This window comes from Phyllopteryx taeniolatus, chromosome 13 (genome assembly GCF_024500385.1).
Source record: "Phyllopteryx taeniolatus isolate TA_2022b chromosome 13, UOR_Ptae_1.2, whole genome shotgun sequence".
NCBI classification, from domain to species: Eukaryota; Metazoa; Chordata; class Actinopteri; order Syngnathiformes; family Syngnathidae; genus Phyllopteryx; species Phyllopteryx taeniolatus.
In genome coordinates, this window is record NC_084514.1 from 6,682,207 (window position 1) to 6,703,500 (window position 21,294).

Genomic DNA, 21,294 nt, shown 5'->3' on the forward strand with positions numbered 1-21,294 from the left:
AGGCAGAGGATTTGTGTCAGTGCGAGTGGAAGAAGTGCGTTTTATAGCCACGTTGACTAGATATGTGTGTGCATTGGTACTTTTAACCCACAGAAATGCCGGTAGAACAGAAAAATCTGGGACCAAGAAAAAATTGCGACCAGGGGGGGTAACTGGGAGGCTATCCAGGGGGGCGATGTCAGGCATGGCCTGCGTTTGAGGGTTCAACAGCCAAAGAGAAGAAGAATACTAAGCTCAATACTTCAGTTAAAAGCGTCAACAACTATGGTTGTGTGTGTGTGTGTGTGTGTGTGTATTCTCATATGGAGAATGACAGTTAAGAATATTAAACAATATTATTGTCATTACTTAAATACAAAATTAGAGTTTCATTGATTAACATTAGAGTGGTTAACTTCTTGTATGAGGGTTAGACATATTAAACCACTTGCAGTGTTGAAGTTTTTATAATAGCAGCTGTTTTAATGTGTTGTTTTGTTTGCTTATTTTTGAGGTGCTTAACTGCGGTATGTGTTTTATATATATATATAAAGAGAGAGAGAGAGAGAGAATATTAGACAGCATAAAACTATAAAGACATTTTATATATATATATATATATATATATATATATATATATATATATATATATATAAAGAGAGAGAGAGAGAATATTAGACAGCATAAAACTATAAAGACATTTTATATATATATATATATATATATATATATATATATATCCATCCATTTATTTAAATGAGAGAGAGAGAGAGAGAGAGAGAGAGAAACATAAAATGCTAAAGGTGCAGGCTGTCTTGGAAACGCGACACTGAAGGATTCTAGTGTCGCGTTTCTATCAGGCACATTTCGGGGCACCATATTGAATGTGTTCGGTCCTTCCAACCCGGAAGTCTGCACGAGTAGTTGTAAACAGACCAAGCTCGAGCACCGGCTTGGAGTACCACAGTATTCCAATTTTTCAGTGAATACGTTTGGAATTAATACGAGTTTTGACCCCAAATTACATCTGAAGATGAAAGTAGTCGCGTTAATAAGGTAAACGGCATCTCACCGCGTTCTTAAATGTTGCCAAAAGTACATATATATTACGTTTCATATAGTTCAGCTATACTTTGTCAAAGCACATTACTTGCTGTACAGTATTGTATTGGAAACAGGAACAAATCATGCTCCAAACTCAAATGTGCGCTATTATGACACATACATAGTATGGTTATCTGTTATGATTGCAGTGGGGGCAAAGACAGCTGCTATAACATGATGCAGTGTGTGGCTGCTGGGCATCACATTGTAGCTCTGGCCAACCTACGCCCAGCCCACAAAGGTGAGGATGCATTGTGTTTATTATTGTGGTTTGCTGTGGTGTAGAAGTGGACTTTCTAATATTTTGTTACCTTATTTGGGTACATAAGAAATATATGAAATATAATTGTGCAAAATCTTGCATAAAGTATTAGACAGCATAAAAATATAAATACATTTATTTTATCTATTATCTATATGCATCCTTTCATTTTTTTGTGCCGCGTATACTCATTAGGATTGCAGGTTTACTGGAGCCTATCCCAGCAAAATTTAGCCAAGATGCTGGGTACACCCTGGACTGGTCGCCAGGGGCCATATAGACAAAAAACAATTTACGCTCACATTCACACCTACGGACAATTTGGAGTGTTGCGTTAACCGAAAAACACGATTTTGCCGCCCGTTTATATTTAACTTTTTAATGTTGTACTCATACTGTAGTTTATCATTTTGTGTGTGTGTGTGTGTGTGTATATTTTTGATGTCCCCTTGTTATGCTTCTACCCTTAATAAAAATACAATAAAAGTGTCAAATTACATAGAACTAAGGAAAATAATTATTCGTAATCTCACACTAAATTGTACCATTACAAGATAATAATGCCAATGTTGAGAGAATAAGAGGCAAATCTTGGGCAGAATCTTTTATTTGAATGAAATTGGGATTTTCAACAGTCCTCAGCTTGGTGCTTAAGTTTTGTAATATTACTTTTTATTCATTAATTATATTTTTTATTATATTTAATGTACATTTTTGCATTATTTTGTATTTAGATTTTTTGTATTACTTCTGTTATCCTTTTAAATATATTTTAACGTTTTACATGTATTTTCTCTCATGCCATTATTTTAATAAACATTATTGTAACACTCATTATTTAATGGTTTAGTTTCTAGATTACTAATACTAATACAGTGCAACCCCAGACTGCGAATAGCGAAAATGCGGCGATAATTGACAGCCATTATATTTTCATTTAAAAAAAAAGAAAAAAACAAATATATATTATTTTAAACCGAAAAGATTCTTGAATAAGCAGGAATAAACCGCAAATAAGCCTTTTTGGGGTTGGTTTCCCTGAAAAACAAAAAGAAAAACAAAAGAAAATAATTGAAAAAAAAAAAGTTGAGAAAAAAAGAGAAAATTTGGAAAAAAAGCGAGCCACGAGTATGCGGGAGTACACTGTACTTCTTAAAAAACAAACAATAGCAGTTTATGCTCCCTATGTCATCACATCTTGTCTATGTGCAAGCATTGTCTTGAACCTCTTCTCCTGCGTCGCAGATGAGCTGGACAGTTACATGTACCAAACGGTGGGCCACCAGGCCATTGAGCTGTACGCCGAGGCCATGGACGTGCCACTTTACCGACGCACCATCCAGGGCTCAAGCTTGGACACTAGCAGAGACTATCGGGAGACGGAGGGAGATGAGGTGGAGGATCTTTATCAGCTTCTAAGCCTTGTCAAGGTACCTCTCGCTTGGTGGAGTTTAGGAACAAATTGTTTCTTCTTTTTAAACTTACTATGTACAGTGGTTGCAAAAAATAGTGGTCACAACGATTATTTCATCAGCTGCAGATGTGGTTAGCCGCTATTGAGGGGGTTGAATTTATTTGTAGAAAAGCACATTTTACACTAATGTTATGAAAGTGTTAAAAATTATATTACAATATATGTACACTCTCAGTCAAAGGTTTTAGAACGCACCAATTTTTCCAGCTTTGTTTATATTGAAATTTATGAACTTCAGTTTCTCACTTTACTCTGAAATGAAAGCACAGAAAAAAATAAACAATTGAAGTTTCTAGATTACTAATACTAATTGAATAAACATTTTCTGAGACGCTTCTCCTCACTAGGGTCGCGGGCTTGCTGGAGCCTATCCCAGCTATCATCGGGCAGGAGGTGGGGTACACCCTGAACTGGTTGCCAGCCAATCGCAGGGCACATAGAAACAAACAACCATTCACACTCACATTCACACCTACGGGCAATTTAGAGTCTCCAATTCATGCATGTTTTTGGGATGTGGGAGGAAACCGGAGTGCCCGGAGAAAACCCACGCAGGCACGGGGAGAACATCCAAACTCCACACAGGCGGGACCGGGGATTGAACCCCGGTCCTCAGAACTGTGAGGCAGATGCTCTAACCAGTCGTCCACTCCACTCCGGTTTCCTCCCACATCCCAAAAGCATGCGTGGTAGGTTGAGTGAATACTCTAAATTGCCCATAGGTGTGAATGTGAGTGTGAATGGTTGTTAGTTTCTATATGCCCTGCGATTGGCTAGCAACCAGTTCAGGGTGTACCCTACCTCTCGCCGAAGATAGCTGGGATAGGCTCCAGCACGCCTGCGACCGTAGTGAGGAGAAGCGGTACGGAAAATGGATGAATGTTTAGAATGTGCTGCACGTATGTGAGGTACAGTACTTTGGTCATTTATTTGTAATCTTTACATAGAGACACTAAATCTGCCATCTTCTTGACATTGGACAGAAAGTTTCACGACACACCAAACTCATATAAGTCTTCCAATCCCAAAGCGAGTTGGCTGATGTGCTCTGCCGACCGCTCTTCACGTTTGTCGAGCTCTCCGAGTGCCACTAAACTTCTCCCGCCGGTTAAGGTTCACGCCACGTCACACCACCGAGATGTTTTACAAGTCCTCCTCTTTGGATTCTTATTCACTTAGTAGCCCATTAGTGCCGTCTCAGAGGGGCCTCACTTGTCTGATTCCATCTGGCCCGCTCAATGGCCGCGATGCTTTTTGCACATGTTGTAAAGAGCTGCTAAACTGCACGGCAGATGACAAAGTCATGTCGGTGCTCTTAATCTGTCGTACTTGGTAAGTCACTTTCAAAGTGCTCTGTTGGATAATTAAAGTTTTATATAAAAAGTTGGAACTAGTTGCTTTTCATGTCACAGTGCCAACAAAATGATTATCTATAAACAAAAATTAATATTCCATTTAATCCAGTTTTCCCCCTCCTTCAGAAAATATGGCCATATTTATGAGGTTTATTTTTTTTTACTTGGGAGTTTACAAAAATCACTGTTTCAATAAAAACACTTTTATACTTAAAACTTTTGTACGCTTTATATATATATATATTAAAAAATATATATATGTATATATAAAATTCGAAGCAAAGTGATATCTAAGGTAATTTAATCTAATACCTAATCTCTCGGCAGCATGGCGTATGACTGGTTAGAGCATCTGCCTCACAGTTCTGAGCACCGGGGTTCAATCCCCGGCCCCGCCTGTGTGGAGTTTGGATGTTCTCCCCGTGCCTACGTGGGTTTTCTCCGGGCACTCCGGTTTCCTCCCACATCCCAAAAACATGCATGGTAGGTTAATTGACGACTCTAAATTGCCCGTAAGTGTGAATGTGAGTGCAAATGGTTGGTTGTTTGTATGTGCCCTGCGATTGGCTGGCAACCAGTTCAGGGTGTACCCCGCCTCCTGCCCGATGATAGCTGGGATAGGCTCCAGCACGGCCGCGACCCTAGTGAGGAGAAGCGGCTCAGACAATTGATGGCTCTAATATCTCCTACAACCACTAGAGTTAGAAAGTTTTGTAATGCCCCCACGAGTGGTCAAGGATAGTCACATGTCACTCACCAGGCCAGGTCCTTCCCGTTGAAGCCACACACATTCAAAGTCACAGATACCACAGTGTAGAACGTGAGGATGGCGACCCCAAGTTGACAAAAACAATGCTGTACCTGCACATACCATGTGGTTTTTGCATTGGTATCGTTGTTTAATAATGACAAATACATTTATTATCTGACTACTCAATTAATCGATGGGATAATTGGCACTATAATGGATTCTACAATTCTTCAATAGCTGCTACCCTAGTCTACATTCTCGCTCATATCTGGCAATGTTAACATTTCTTTTGAGTTGTCGTACTGAATGAGAGAATGTGCCTGTGCAGTGGTGTTGGTGGGGGGCTCCAGGACCCCCCTTGCTTTTCCACACTTTGCCAGGGTAGCGAGGGACTGGCCAGCTTGCCTGCGGGCAGTTTGCGCCCTCGGTCTGACTTTCTTTGTCATCTTCTGTTTAAGTCGGTGGCTTTACACGTTTCGCCTGCGTGCTTTTGTTTCCCGTGTGCGTCACCCGCCCCACACACACATTCTCATTCTTTCTGGGTTTTGAGCCTTTATGAGTAATCACAGTGACATACACCAAAAAGTACAGTGGAACCTGCAAGTCTGAGAACAACGCCTTCTGGGATGCTGGGCGACCTCCAATTTGTTTGGATTGACAAAAAAAATAAAACAAATTCTCATGGGAAATGATCAGTTCTCGGGCCAAAACCTTCCCCATCATAAAACCTTTAACTGTAGTAAGTCACTATTTTAAAATTAAAGGCACTTTAAGAGTCAGAAATCGACTAATAACAATAAAAAGAAAACTAATTGACTACTACCTCTTTCCGCCACCTGTACTGCATTGTGTACGCTTGGTTCTTGACCTCTAAACCTTGGGAAGTTACATTTACCTTCTTAACAAAACAGTTACCTCAGAGTCAAGTCATTTTGCCCATGCTGCTGAAGATTTTGCTTTGAGGGTCAAATATGCACTCCTACCATACACAGTCTTCTGCTTGTTCCCTTCACTATTGACTTTTAAATCTTGAGAACCAACAAAGAACTGCTTGGGCCCTGGGAAAGGTACAAAAACAAGTCAACTCAGCGTAAAGTTATCATCGCCACATTGCTGAAGAATGGTATCTTGAGGGTCAACACTTTACCTTGGTATCCCGGAATCAAGCCCACACGGTGAAGGTGGTACCATGTGGGTCAGAAATAAACTCCTCCCATTTTGAGACTCCTATTGTCCTACTGCATTTGGACCCTTGAGTCTTGAATCTTGGGAAGATACCTTTAGGTTTTTTGACCCAGGAAAAAGTTATAGACAGTTATGTTGTAGTCCAGTAAATATGAGAAACACACGTTGGTGAAGATGGTACGTTGGGAGAAATTGATTCTTAAGACTTTTAGACTGCACCACATTTGTTCCCTTGATTCTTCACTTCATTAAATCTTGGGAAAATATGTATAACTTCAGTTTCCTGGGAAAGATACAAAAACTTCGGGTTAAATTAACCTCACATGGATGAAGTTGGTGCATTGAAGTTCAGAAATCGACTTCTACCATTTCTAGACTTCTACCGTACTAGGTACCACATTTTGTACCCATGACAGTTGGCTTTCAAAGTGTAGTCCAAGAATTATGCCCATGAGTGTCAGAATAGACTCCGACCACGTCTGGACTATGTATTGCATTTGTTCCCCTGATTCGTGACTTTACACTTTAGTTTGCGGCGTACAGTATAACCTTTCAGGCCCTGGGAAGGGTACAAACAGTCACCTCGGAGCCCAGTAATTATATCCATCTTGGTGAAGATGGTATCTTAACGACCAGAAATAGACTCCTTCCATACCCTGAACTGAATCTGTACACTTGGCTTTTAATCTCGGGAACATACCTGTACGTTTTCGGCCTTGGGAAAGCACAGACAGTTACCTCAGAGTCCAGGAATTATGTCCACATTGGTCAAAATGGTACCCTGAGGGTCCAAAATAGAAACCTCCTTCTTGTAGACGCAAGGGCTTTTTTTTGGGGGGGGGGGGGAATTTCTTTATTTCCCCCTCAGTATTTTTGCAATTGCTATTTGATCATTTTTTTCAAGGGGCTTTTCTCATGCGTGTTCAAAAAAGCACAAGCAATAAATTAATCTTTAAATATAAGATGTATTATACATAAATAGTTCCTTCTTATAGGCTAGGCATATGGTAAGATAAAGGCAAATGAAGCATGAGTTAATATGAAATGAAATTATTTACAGTTGTAAATTTATTAAATACCTTTACATACTTACTCTGGTAAATTCTGCCAAACAAGTGTGGGGTTAACATAAGCAAAGTAATAAATCACACATACTAAAGTGCAGAATACAAGAGTGCTGCTAGCAAATCTGTGGATTCACCACTTCAATGATGACAACTTATCATGTTTGATGAAACATGACACGATATGATATGAGCCCTGCACTTCTTTCTCTTCAACGAGCCAGTCTTGTCTTGTGTTCAATGCAGGCATGTGCCACACTGCGCCAAGTGTTACGAAAGTATCGGAATGGGAGTGTCATGATGTATCTTACAACTTCGATGATGAATAAAGGTATCGTTGTCTGTGCATTATTGGAAATAATATTTTTGCGACAAAGCTTCACTTCACGCCACTGCTCTTGTTCCTCACCGCCAGTAGCATGGTCCCGTTGTCGCTGGTATAAATCTAGCGGTGATCAGACTAGCCGAAGATCGTGAAGCGAGGCCAACAGCTTTTAACTCTTGGGAACATACCTGCAGGTTTTAGGCCCTGGGAAAGTCCAGTAATTATCCCTATGGGTGTAGATTAGTGGAGATTGTACCTCGAGGGACCCACATGAACTCCTACTGTACCTCTTTTTCTGACAAGGTTGTACACATGTTTCTGGTATGCGATATAATCCCATCTTCCCCCTGTGGTCAGGCCTCTATAATTGCGAAGCGCTGCTAATTTCCCTGTTTCCATGGCTTCTCAGCACTGACCTCCCCAGTCACACAGGCCATAGATCACGGCAGTTGCAGTCCCGCGGGGCCCCTCGTAGGCTCGGAGACCTCCAGCGATCCCCTCGTTGAGCTCTCGCACCGTCATCGGCAGACCTGCAACCATAAACAACCGGCTTCCTCCCTCTCTTGCTCTCTCTTGTCAGCCAAAAGAACAACTTTGTGATCTCGGATGTCAAGTTTGCTGGGGATTGTAGTCACGCCGTGTAAATTGGATGGTTTACGAACTTGTGCCATTCGACAAAATAAGTCTTTTAGTTATGTTCAACACATATACAGTAATGTTGAGAAGTTTTAAAAAAAAAAAACTCACTCCTTTTAATGACAAGCTGTTGCGTGGATAAGAAAGAAAAAAGAAAGAAAGAAAAAAAGAGCTCTGTTCATACAGTGTGATGTTTTGAAAGATTCACGAATGAAATAGAAGTTACAAGATTATATTTGGCAAATGACACCACAGCAAAAGATGAAAGATTTCTTCTCCCCGAGTTGATGAGTTTCAGTGTGGAGAATTCTTCCTGCCTTCCTCCTGCTTTTTGTCAGCGTGAGCCAACAGTGCCATCTATGGACACAACCAGGAAATGGATGCTCTCCACTGGCATGTTTGGAGCCATTCAAAAGAATCAAAGGAGGAGATCATATTCTTCTGAACCTTTTGTTGACAGAGAAGAGAGGAAGAAGAATCCCAATCATAATAGCGGGGGGGGATGAGCCATCCATCTGCTGGCAACGGCGCTAATGACAGCAGGACAATGCGGCCCTATCCTCGGCCTCTTTGCTCTCACCGCTGGCCGTGCGTGGCAGCCTGGCTTTGAACTGTGTAACCCGATCGACATGCAATGGGACGGCCGACCATCCCGGCCCATCCTGCGAAGGTGCTCGTCTTTGAACAATCTTGTTTCGGGAGAAGAACAGAACAGAAAGAGCCCTCTCTTTCGGTTATATGGCTGTATTGAGGCATCTTCATTTATTAGATGACATCTGCGTGTCCTAAGTAAGGATGGGCAGTTAGGACTAAATTGACCTAGATGAGGAAAATGAACCACTGATTGAGCAGGTGGTTTTTGTTCTTTTTTCAGAGTGCACTACTTTAGTTTCCTGGTTCAAATTATTGTGATATTAATTTTAGATGGAAAAGAAAATACGAAGTACAATGGAGTGTTAGGGAGCATAGTATAAACAAGTTCAATCATGAGGAACTTCGTAAGAATTTTTTTGTGAATAAAAGTCAATGTATGAGAAAGTTGTAAATTTGTCAAATGAATGTCATAATTCACATTAGAACATGAACGCAACAGCCTGAGATTGAGAGACCTGCCATATATTACTCGGTACTATTGTTAAATATTTGTGCTTTTCTTTTTCTTTTATTTCTCCCAAAAAAAAGGAAATATATATTCTTGGAATATTATGATTCACTTGACGGTCGTTATCTTTCTGCATGTGTACATTCATGGCTGTAAAATAAAAAAATATGACTTCATTCAAGATTTAAGTTCATGAAATGTTGATTTTTTTATTTGAATTTTTTTCCCCGTAAGATTCCGGTTTTCTTAAATAGAAAAGTCTGACTTCTGGTAAGATTGCACTTTGTGTTCCATAATATTGAGACTTTTTTTCTCGTAACATTCTGACATTTTTTTTTCCAATATCGGTCATCATTTCAAGAACATGCACTTAAGAATTACAAGCTTTGTAACAAAAGAATAAGAAAATGGGTGGCAGAGGTAAATACAGGTTTCAATTGAGGGATAGAAACTAGTATAGTAAAATCTTAATTAAAGTTTTGAACTCTATATTGTGTAAATGGAGATTAATACTGCTCGGAGTAGTTTAACCAGTGGATGTCGGCCTCAGCTGATGGTAATGTTTGACTTCTTCAGGCACAGACTACCTCAGAGTGACTCCACAGCAACTCTACACTTTGTTTTGCCTCAAGTTGCTTCAAGATTCAGTTAATCAATTGCACATAATTATGCCCATCCCTATTCTAAAGACCTTTACAAAGCATTGCTTAGGTATTTTTTATTGTGGATTTTAGAGTTGCAAAATGGTTCTCTCCAATACAGTACCATGTGTGATTCCATATTCCATGTGTGTGTGATCCGCTCTGATGTGTGATACAGATCAGCAGTGTCAGTCACCCCTGGCTGTAACGCTCAGCTCCTCCCGCTGCGCGTCCCCCCACCCCCCGCCTCCACCCACCACCACCCCGAAGGCCGGCAAAACCCCTCATATTAGTCATATCACATCCCTCAAATCCTTTATCCTTCTCGCTGTGCTCTGTGACCTGACACAGGGGCTTTTTGTGCCCCATGACCCCCGCTAGTGCACATGTACAGTATGTGGTGTGTATGTGTGTTCAAGGTCAGGTAAAAGCAGAGCTCTGTTGTGAGATGACAGATCCATCCCCCGGCTGCGTGCTTGCTTTTTAATAGGTACACTACACTGTATTTACAGTCCTGTAAATCACGAGCTTTGGTCTTTTAATGACCTTATTTTCGCAGTAGTCATTTTGACATTGTTAAACGTTAATAGAGTCACACAATGTAATACACAAATCTATTCCTATTGAAGGCTGGGATTCTATTTTGGTGAGTATCTGGCCAAAGGTGCAGGTACATGAACATATTCTTACCTTTACATTGGGCTTTAATCTGTTTTTACATCTCCGGTTGAAGCCAGAATTGTGTCTCTGATCTGTATAAATGGCTCAGAGTTGTCCTACAAATATTCCGCTTCTGGAGTTAGTCTCTGGTTTCGACGCTATGAGCAGCATGCAATAAACTAGTTTGCGCAGCATACAAATGGTGTTTTTCATGCAAAAAATTACTGGAATTATGACTTCACTACTGTGTTCGCGTAGGTGAGTGATAGACTTTGGCAGATTCCGACTTGGGTACTAATTCGGTTCATGTCACCGCCTGGAATGGAACGTTGTCATAAACGGAGGACCCCTGACCCCTGTTACTATGCTTGTAAAAGCTGTTACTTTTCAACATTTCCCCCCCAAGTTGTTGTTTTGGAAAAAGAGCAACAATGTATAAGGAGGGAACATCGATATTGGGTAGAATCAGAGCTGTACAAGAGGCAGCATGACACCTGTGTGTAAATTGAATGCTGGAAAGCTGGGACAGGGGTATGAAGTTTGACACCCGACACTCACTTCTCCCACCTCATTGTGTTGAAAGCGATGTTGCTGTCTGTCAAGTGTTTTATACTTGCTTGACCTGACGTGATCATGCATCTAATTACAGGATGCCGCGAATGCACTGCTGTTGTGGGATTAATCCCGCCTTTGCTGTGTTCTGTGTGAACAGCCAAGGTGGTTATTTTGTGAGATTGTGAGATTTTAAAAGATGTTAATCACAGTTACGGAACTGTCCCTAACCCTATCTCCACGAACCTGGAAGTAGCCTGGATCAAACAAATGGCCAAAACAGCACTTTTGTTTTTTAAGTGTAACCCTGGAGGAGGTACATACCCTTGTTTATAGTCATTGCATTGCAAAAACAACCAATTTAAAGACTTTTGCATTGTACTACTGGTCAAGCTTGAGAGGCTTACTCGCTGAGAGATAATACCACACGTGGCAGAAACACAGCACTCATGTTACAATTTAAGTCACAGACTACACGTTGGTGACTCTATTACTTGGTAACCTTTGAGCTGACGAATGCAGACAAAGACATTTAAGCTCATTAGAGTGATGAAGAACTATAGATGATCTCTACGCACGCGTTCCCATCCGCCAGCTTTAATTAGCGGCGGCATGACATCTCTGTCGCACTGAACGCCAGCTCGGGGAGGATGGAAATGTTACTTTCTAGTCGAATTTGCCGCGCTGGAATGCATTCGGCGAAACATTGTTGAGGCTGATCAGTTTACACTTCCTCCATTTGTAGATGCTTTCATGTGCAGTAATTTCTCCCTAATTTAGATCCTGACCTTCAATAGAGCAACATGAAAATGTAAGAAAGCTTACATGGATGTACATATGCTCTAAAGAATGGCCCGCAGTAGAGCACAGACGTCCACCAAGGCCTTTCTTTCTTGCCTGGGACCAAACATTACAAAAAAATTAAAAGTCCATCTGTCTTGGTAATCAAAATAGAAAGTCGTGTGACCCATTCTCTTGGTAAAAGGTTCATTCGATACAAACTCTTGTAATACTGTAATAGTATTAATGTTTATCTTAAACTCCAATTCACACTGTGATAGAAAGCCCACTGAATACTGTTGGCTGAAATCGTTGATGTTTCAAACTTTCGCTTGTGGACCTGGAATTCTAATGCTGAAAGCAACATTCATAACAAAGCACCGAGCATCTCTCAACTTTGTCTGCAATATCCGTCATACTACAAGTTTGGAGCGGCCAAATTTTCCCAGAACTTTCTTGAAATTGGGATAGATTCAAAAGGTTATTAGCCTGTCATGCTCTCTTCTGGATCTTTTTGCTCAAAGTGTATTCTATAGGTAAGGTGGCAGAGAATTTTATAAATTGCGTCTACGTTTTATTACAACCTCAATTCCAATGAAGTTGGGACGTTGTGTTAAACATACATAAAAACAGAATACAATGATGTGCAAATCATGTTCAACCTATATTTAATTGAATAGACTACAAAGACAAGATATTTCATGTTCAAACTGAGAAACTTTATTGTTTTTAACAAATAATCATTAACTTAGAATTTTATGGCTGCATCACGTTCCAAAAAAGCTGGGACAGGTGGGAAAAAAGACTGAGAAAGTTGAGGAATGCTTATCAAACACGTGTTTGGAACATCGCACAGGTGAACAGGCTAATTGGGAACAGGTGGGTGGCATGATTGGGGACAAAAAGAGCTTCCCTGAATTGCTCAGTCATTCACAAGCAAAGATGGGGCAAGGTTCACCTCTTAGTGAACAAGTGCGTGAGAAAATAGTCGAACAGTTTAAGGACAATGTTCCTCAACGTATAACTGCAAGGAATGTAGGGATTTCATCATCTACGGTTCATAATATTATCAAACGGTTCAGAGAATCTGGAGAAATCACTGCATGTAAACGCCAAGGCCGAAAACCAACATTGAATGCCCGTGACCTTCGATCCCTCAGGCGGCACTGCATCAAAAACCGACATCAATGTGTAAAGGATATCACCACGTGGGCCCAGGAACACTTGAGAAAACCAATGTCAGTAAATACAGTTCGGCGCTACATCCGTAAGTGCAACTTGAAACTCTACAAAGAAAAGCAAAAGGCCTTTATCAACAACACCCAGAAACGTCGCCGGCTTCTCTGGGCCCGAGCTCATCTAAGATGGACAGACGCAAAGGGGAAAAGTGTTCTGTGGTTCGACGAGTCCACATTTCAAATTATTTTTGGAAATTGTGACGTCGTGTCCTGTGGGCCAAAGAGGAAAAGAACCATCCGGACTGTTATGGACGTTCAAAAGCCAGCATCTGTGATGCTATGGGGCTGTGTTTGTGCCAATGGCATGGGTAACTTACACATCTGTGAAGGCACCATTAATGCTGATAGGTACATACAGGTTTTGGAGAAACACATGCTGCCATCCAAGCAACGTCTTTTTCATGGACGCCCCTGCTTATTTCAGCAAGACAATGCCAAACCACATTCTGCACGTGTTAAAACAGCGTGGCTTCGTAGTAAAAGAGTGCGGGTACTAGACTCCCATTGAAAATGTGTGGCGCATTATGAAGCGTAAAATATGACAACGGAGACCCCGGACTGTTGCACAGCTGAAGCTGTACATCAAGCAAGAATGGGAAAGAATTCCACCTACAAAGCTTCAACAATTAGTGTCCTCAGTTCCCAAACGTTTATTGAATGTTGTTAAAAGAAAAGGTGATGTAACACAGTGGTAAACATGACCCTGTCCCAGCTTTTTTGGAACGTGTTGCAGCCATAAAATTCTAAGTTAATGGTTATTTGCTAAAAACAATAAAGTTGATCAGTTTGAACATTAAATATCTTGTCTTTGTAGTGTATTCAATTAAATATTGTTATAGGTGCGTGTTCCGGTTGTGGTCTTCCCCCTGTCTCGTACACACCCGCTCCTGAGAGCATCTTCACCACCTGTGCCTCGTTCACCCTAATTACCCCTTGCATTTAACCTCGTGTCTCATTCTTTTCTAGTCGCCAGTTCGTTCTTCCTTGTCGTTGCGTTCCAGCATTCCTTGTTTCCACGTCACAGACTCACAGTAAGACTAGACCCTGTTCCGATGATCGACCTTGCCTTTTTGCCTCACGTTTTTGGATACTGTTGCCTTTTTTGGGGTTGTATTTAGAGAACTGATTTGTGACAAGTGTGTTCATCAATTTAGCGCAGTGACAGAAAAAAGCTAAAAGACTGGGAAATCCAGTTAACCCAATTTCAGACACTCCAGAAATGTATCTCGCTGTTTTGCGACTGGTCAGGAACAGTCAATCATTCTTTATTTCCTTCTGTACAAGGCACTTCTTGCATGTGATGCCCAGTCTGACTTGAAACCAGCCTCCGATTCAAAAGTCAGCTGCAAATGGCCTTAGTTTATACATCACAGGCTCAGCTTTAGAAAAAAGAAACTGTCCAAACGTTCTTACTGCTCCTTGATTTTGTTTTTATTGCATTGTCGTCACACATTTTTCTCGATCAAGATGCTGCAAGAGATGGAGGGTAGCTGTAGTGGGCAGGCTGTCGGGCAGGCGGAGGAATCGCTTAGTTCTATCGATTAAGGAGCTAAGGTGTTGGAAGACAAGTCGGAGTGTTGCGAACTGCTGGAGGAGGGCGGAGGCGGGTGTCAAAATCAAACATACAGCCCCTCTCTGATTACCGGCGCGGTGCCGCATTAGACGTTCATCGGGTGGGGGGGGGGGGGGGGGGCGGGGGTGGCTCAACTGGAAAATGGATTTTTCTTAAAAGCAGCCTAATACATAAATCATGACCTCAGGGGTCACTGGCGAGGGTTTAGGAGAGACGATCAATAACCGAGCTAATGCAAGCTTGTTTGCGGCTCGGGGGTACCACTGAATGCTGTTCATGGAATGAGCTTAAAAGCAGCCAAAACTTGTTTCATGTTGGTGTTATGGTCCCTTTACCTTTTGTTCATGCAATAGCATTGTTAGCTTTATCCTTGTGTTTGTCCAACAATGCAGTTGAGACTCGCAGGCTTGTTTTGCAAAGCACTAGTGCCTGGATAACGGCGCAGCGTATAGCGCATTGTTTGTCGGCCCATGCTTGGAAGTAGAGGGATCTATTAGAAGTAGGACCATCACCCCCCCCCCCCCCCACTCCCCCCCAAATTGATGCTAGTGTATCCCCGCAAATTAGACACCAGATAAAGAGCCAGGGGTTCGAGCCGTTGTAATTTGTTTGTTTTTTTCTACTTAATGTACTTTGCTTAGTCGTGTTAGCGATGATGGAAGCTGATACCCTTATCTTGCCTCATCAAGGGCATTGAGCCACTAAGCACTGCCATGCTAGCACTTTGTTCAGTGGGGGAGGCGCCGCATATTCACAGTCGGGTTTCGCAGATTTCGACAATATTTTAAGAGGAAATTTGCATTCAAGTCATTGATTAACAAGTTCGATGTTACACCATTTTCGAAACAAACTTATTTTCTGATAGTTCCCCAAGTCTATTTTCTTTCACAAAATTAAAGATTAAATACATCCATTTCCCCTTAAGAAAATAATTTTCAACAACAAAAATAACCCTAAAATGGGTTTCAACTATTGCCCATTGCCTTTATTGGCTAAACAGGCTTTGTTTTGATTTATTTTGTGCGGTAAACACAAATAATAATGTAAAAAGTCACAGTCATATTTTGCCAATGTTGGTATCACAATACAGTGACAATCGATTCGATAATGTTTCTGTCATCAACTGTTGTCCTATTTCTTAGGATTGTTCCTAAGTTACTTACACCAGTGGTTTATTTCTTCTTCAGGACATTCCAGATAGTTGTACTGGATATGATCAATGTGTGGGCAATGGCGCTGATTGATTTTTACATTTGCTTCTTTTTCACCCAGAGACAGGACGCTCTGGTCCTCTAAAAATGTATTCTTCACAGGCAAAACCTGAAACGTGGAATCTTAAGTGTAGACATTTAGCCTAATGTATTGGCTTGTTATGAGAGAAAAAAAATGTACTTAAATAGTATCAACAGTCAGTCAGGCTGAGTATTTTACAACAGACAGCTCAACTGTCTTTAGATCCAAAATGATTATTACCTTTTTTTATGTTTTATTTTGTGAGCCATTCCCCACAAGAAAGATTTGTGGCAGGCCCCATTTACGTTTCCGAAGCTCAAGTCATAACCCACTGTTGGAAAAACACCACCTCCAGTCTGGAGGGTAGGTTAAACTGGCATATTTTCCTGCATTCGCTCTCTGGGGGAGGGCGAAGGGTCTGTGATGGTCGGTTGGAGCGACGCACTGTCGACTACAGGACAGACAGAGCGGGCCAATATGCCAAGAGCCTGGAACCTGACCTCACCAGAAACAACATTTACATTTGAGAGTGTGTGTGTTTATAGATCAGCGCGTGACTGTGTGTATATATACGTGGATGTCAGTACTTGAACGCGCATAGACCCTCTCAGACCCGCCGGTTGATACGGACCATGAAAAGCAACTGACATGGTTTACCTCTCCGCGGCATGAGAGACTCTCATTTTGATTTCTGTCTTAGACATTCTTACCTCAGCTGTGACGGAGCTGGGATTAGTTTTTTTTCTTTTCTTTTTTGATGTATAGCCCTAACCCACTGAAGATTTTATCCTTTTATTGGTGACAAGCAAAACCTGGAATGTTTGGTACCTGTTACATCATTTCCTCTCTTTGCAAAAATAATCCCAGTTGATAATGTGAAAAACAACGGGGACATTGTCTCAATTTCTGCAGAAAAGAACATTAACATTAACGTATTGAATTGTAACTATTCATGGGCCTATGGTAGTTTGATAAACTAGCTTCCGTTTCGACTGCCGCCCGACGTTTAATTTTCAATCCATGTTGATATGGAACGCTTCCTTCATCCTTGGGCTTGGCGAAACCTGGTCTTTGTGCTTGCTTTGGCCTTCTCCCTCCTAGCCTCACTTCTGGTGAGGCCTGTGTTTATTTCTCCATATATATCCAAGAGGAAACTCGTGAAACGTTATTCTCTAAACTTTTTTACATAATTTACTGCATTCCTATTATTCTATACGTATACACTTAGGCCCTGTGTCTGAATTGTTGTAAACACAGAATATAATGTAATAAGCCTTTAATAGCCCAAAGGGGAAAATTCTTGTTGCAGAGCATTAAGTGGACAGTAGCAGCACACAAGAATATAAATTATCAAAAGATAAAGGAATATTTTCTTTGTAAACATTTACTGTGACAGAACAAGCAGCATAGGGATGGGAATGGCAAACTAAACATGAATCGATACTATATATAAGGAGGTGAATTTCAACAGAAGTAAGAATAGTCAGCAGCTAGTTTAAAAAAAAACTATACATTTATCAATAAATAGTCTAGTTGTAAACAGCGTATGTGGCAACTACATGGATAATAAATACTATATATACAGATGTGAACAGCAGCAAGAAGAGTCGGCAGAGTTGCATGTCGTAAAGTACCTATACATGCATCACAAAATATTTAAGCTACTACGAGAAAGAAATAAGAGCCAGCAGTGAAGTGACAGCTGTACTATACGGAATAAAGAACTATATATGCTTATGTGCGTATAAACAACAAGCAGTAAAACTAGTCTGCCGCATTATATCTAAGGACACATAAATCAACAAAATGCATACAGTATATGTAGTTAGCAATGAAACTAGCAATAGTTGATAGTAGTGTTGGTTGTAAAGATTCCCTTTCAATGGGACAATAAGCATTCTCACTCATTGCGTTGATGAGACTGTGTGTAATACCATACCTCTCATTGGAGGTTACTATTTTACCCTACCTAAGAACCAGTTTTGTGAGCGGTTTGTTGTTCTTTTCCTGCCATACTGAATTGTTGAGGACTGACACGTGACACGCCACGAGCCCGGCAGTGAGCTCAGACCCGTCTCTCAACGGCGTCTCAGGAAAGAAAGCCTCGCCAATTTACCAATGACTGCAAAAGATTTCCGGAGCTTTGCAAAGACAGCTGCTAAGCCTGCATGTCAAGTCATACACTGACGCATTGTACCTAGCTTTGAATTTTTCGTCTCACTTTTTGCACCGTTTAGAATCGCATTTGTAGCGGCTCGGAACAAGTTGTGTATTTGTGAGGTAAGTATAATTGTAATGGGCCGATTTTAGATGGAAGTAAAGCTGTCTTTACCCCAAAAGGTGAAAACCTTCGGCTTATCAGTACAGAGGATCCTGCAAACGTCCTGCCCACAACCATTCCCATACGTACATTTGCACCTGAATGAACATGCTTGCAAAATATGGTATGTATGGAAAGACCTCAACCTGGTAAATTTATTTCGCCTAAGAATCATAACAACGTCCTCCTCCAATGTCTACTATCACTCCTTGTGCGACTTTGGGAGTCACCTTGAGGTATGTCCGCTTTCTCTACAACAACTTTGTTTTTGAAGGACTCCTGGAAATGGAGAGCATTGACTTAAAATGACCGCTTCAAACCAAAATAGCAGACTTTATGTGTTTTTACGGATGGCTTCTTGAGACTATTTTTTTTTTGGTGTCTAATCATGAGCGACATGCCTACCAAATTTCATGTCATGAAGTGAAACTGGCTTCTGGTGCTGAATTTTCAAAGCATTCCATATGATGGTTTTTTTGAATATGGAAAATATTTTTTATTTTTATTGTATTTTTTGGGCGTTGGGGGCCTTAGAATCATAACATCATCCTATCATGTCTGGCCCAACTCCTTGTGCAACATGGTGAGTTACCTTGGGGTATGTCCACCTTCCCAAAATGCGACAAAGACGCTGATTTAAAACAAAATAAGCCAACACTGAGCTTCTTGTCAGTGTGGCGTGTCTTGAGTTGTCGGGACAGCCAGCCACGCCCCGGGACTGTGTGTCTGCGTCGCATTAAACACAATCACTTGACCTAAGTTGGCCCTATCCCCCACGTACTACATGCACTTGAGCTGGCCCAGCCCCTCTCTCCATGTTCTCACCATGTCATTACATTACATGACTATAGGGTGCCGGGCTGTTCTAATGGAGAGAACATTACAAGCGTCCAGTCACTTACTTGATGGGACCTGGAAGAGTTGGCTGGTTAGCAGTGTTTGACAGAAGGGGGGGGGGTAAAGGATAGGGGTTAGAAGTGGTGTCGATATGATGATGGCAATACAGTGTGTGATGGCGCCCCGATGCCCTTGAGCAAGCTGTCATTCAAAGCACTTTAATTAATTTCTCTACCTCGTCGCCTTCCATTCCTCCGCCTCCTCCTTCCTCGCCATCACACTGAAGCCCGCCACACACAAGAGGCAATAACATAATGGAAAGTGTGCGTCAACAACTTTGGACTCGATAAAAAGCACATTTTTTTTTTGTCTCTTTTGCATGGAAATATCTGTCAAGGCGGCGCATAATAGTCAAGATCCGCCAACTCGTGCATCTCACCGTTGCCAGAATGGGCTGAAGGAGGCATTTTGGAAACCCAGCATTTTGCTAAATGGAGCTTTTGTATTGTTAAGTAGTATAATTAAGACGTCACACTGACAGCCATTGGGAGGGAGCTAATGAGGTTTCTTATGTATTCCAAAGGAATATAGCATTATGAATATTTAATGGTATAATTGATTGTCTTGGTTGCTGCTTCTGGCTTCTATTCCTCAATATTGTAGTTTCACCTGTGTATTAGGCTGTGTTGGGCAAGTAATGCATTTATTATTACTAGTTACTGTCACCTAAAAGTCCACCTATCCTTTATCTAGACAGCTTATCCTGTCCAGGGTTGCGGGAAGCTGAAAACTGTCCCAGCTGACAAATGAGAGAAATTCTGGACTAGTCACCAGTCAATCACAGGGCACACATTGACAAACAACCATTCGATTCGCATTCACCCCATCACTGAGCGGGAACTAAACCGCTACACTATCACGGACCTTCATTTCAAAAATAATTACTTACACGGCATCTGTGTTACTTTCAGCAAAACAACGGTGGAATTCGCAAATATGACATATAACTTGAATTGATGGCAATTTACAATAAAACAATGCCAAGACAACGTATTACAAATGCAAAAAAATTAATAGGCTTACTTTCCATTGAACTACTTTCCAGTTAATCAAATTAAGAGCCAGTTACAAGAAAAAAACTGATCATAACAAATATGATAATGTATCTTTCTATTCAATGTTTGTTCCTAAAAAAACAACATGCAAAATATACCCAGATAAAACAGTCTGTGGTGCTGTTATCATGATTGTACCACCGTGGTACAGTCAAACAGGAATGCGTGACTCAAACAGAAATCCAAGTCACAGTACGAAACGGAACAATGTATGTCGACTCAAGATTATTGAAAAATGCCAGCGTGGTCGCTTTTTGTAGGTTCCCACTGCATTACTGTTAGTCATTAACTGTTAGTCAGGGTGAGTAGAATTACTTCAGACACTTAAGTGAGTGACAGAATTAATCTTAAAATTGTATTAATTCATTTTACATTACGTCGAAATTGTTTGGAAACCAAAACTACTTTGAAGTCAAACAGTGTCACATTACACACTCTATTCGATTTTGGAGATCCTATTGTACAAGGGACGCATTTTGAACCAAGATCTGTCGTGCTTTTCTCCTGTCCTATCATTTGGTCAAATACATGTTTTACCTGAAGGCAGCGTGACTATGAATTCCATTAAACAACTCTTTTACGCCCTTAGCAAGATGAATGTATATATAATTACAAAGTATATCACGCACACTACCTTGCGATTGAGTTTAACGGCCGTGTTGTTTCTTTGTGGCGCATGCCTCGTGGCCTTAATCTTCCCCCGCAGCTGACATCTTAATAACTCAGTCCTCTTCCATCCATTTACACGGGAGACAATATGGATGTGGGGCTAAGGAGGAGTTTAATGAATTTGACAATTAGTAACAGGAGTTAATGACTGCATGAGGCTAAGTACTTTGATGGACATGGCTAGGGGACCAAGGGTTTCCATTGCTCAGGGCCATAGATCCTCATTAATAGCGTTTTTTGTGCCTGATGGAGAGGACAGGGATAGCCAAGCCGGGCCTTTGTTTAGTAGTCACTTCCGACAGGGCTCCTGCAGGGTTGTGTGGTCGCACAACGCCGGCCTTGAATTAGTCCCGCTTGGGGCATGAGCTTAGGGTCTGGCATTAGGTGAATTCGCCTTTAATGAAGCGGGAAAGTGACATGGAAGTGGGACATATCTGTC

At 41.2% G+C, this 21,294-nt stretch overlaps 1 protein-coding gene across 6 annotated transcripts in view; it reads left to right on the plus strand.

The window, feature by feature from the left end:
* The first annotated feature begins 880 nt into the window (after positions 1-880).
* Positions 881-21,294, plus strand: part of dph6 (diphthamine biosynthesis 6) — a 79,631-nt gene continuing 59,217 nt past the window's right edge. For 3 of the 6 annotated variants that reach the window (XM_061794858.1, XM_061794861.1, XM_061794863.1), the window contains exons 1-3: positions 881-1,035; positions 1,233-1,324; positions 2,591-2,775. In XM_061794858.1, the coding sequence (XP_061650842.1) occupies positions 1,013-1,035; positions 1,233-1,324; positions 2,591-2,775 (300 nt within the window). In that variant the 5' untranslated portion in view covers positions 881-1,012. Of the gene's footprint in view, positions 1,036-1,232; positions 1,325-2,590; positions 2,776-18,042; positions 18,471-21,294 lie in introns of those variants that run through there. The other 3 variants (XM_061794859.1, XM_061794862.1, XM_061794860.1) reach the window with 3 other exon arrangements.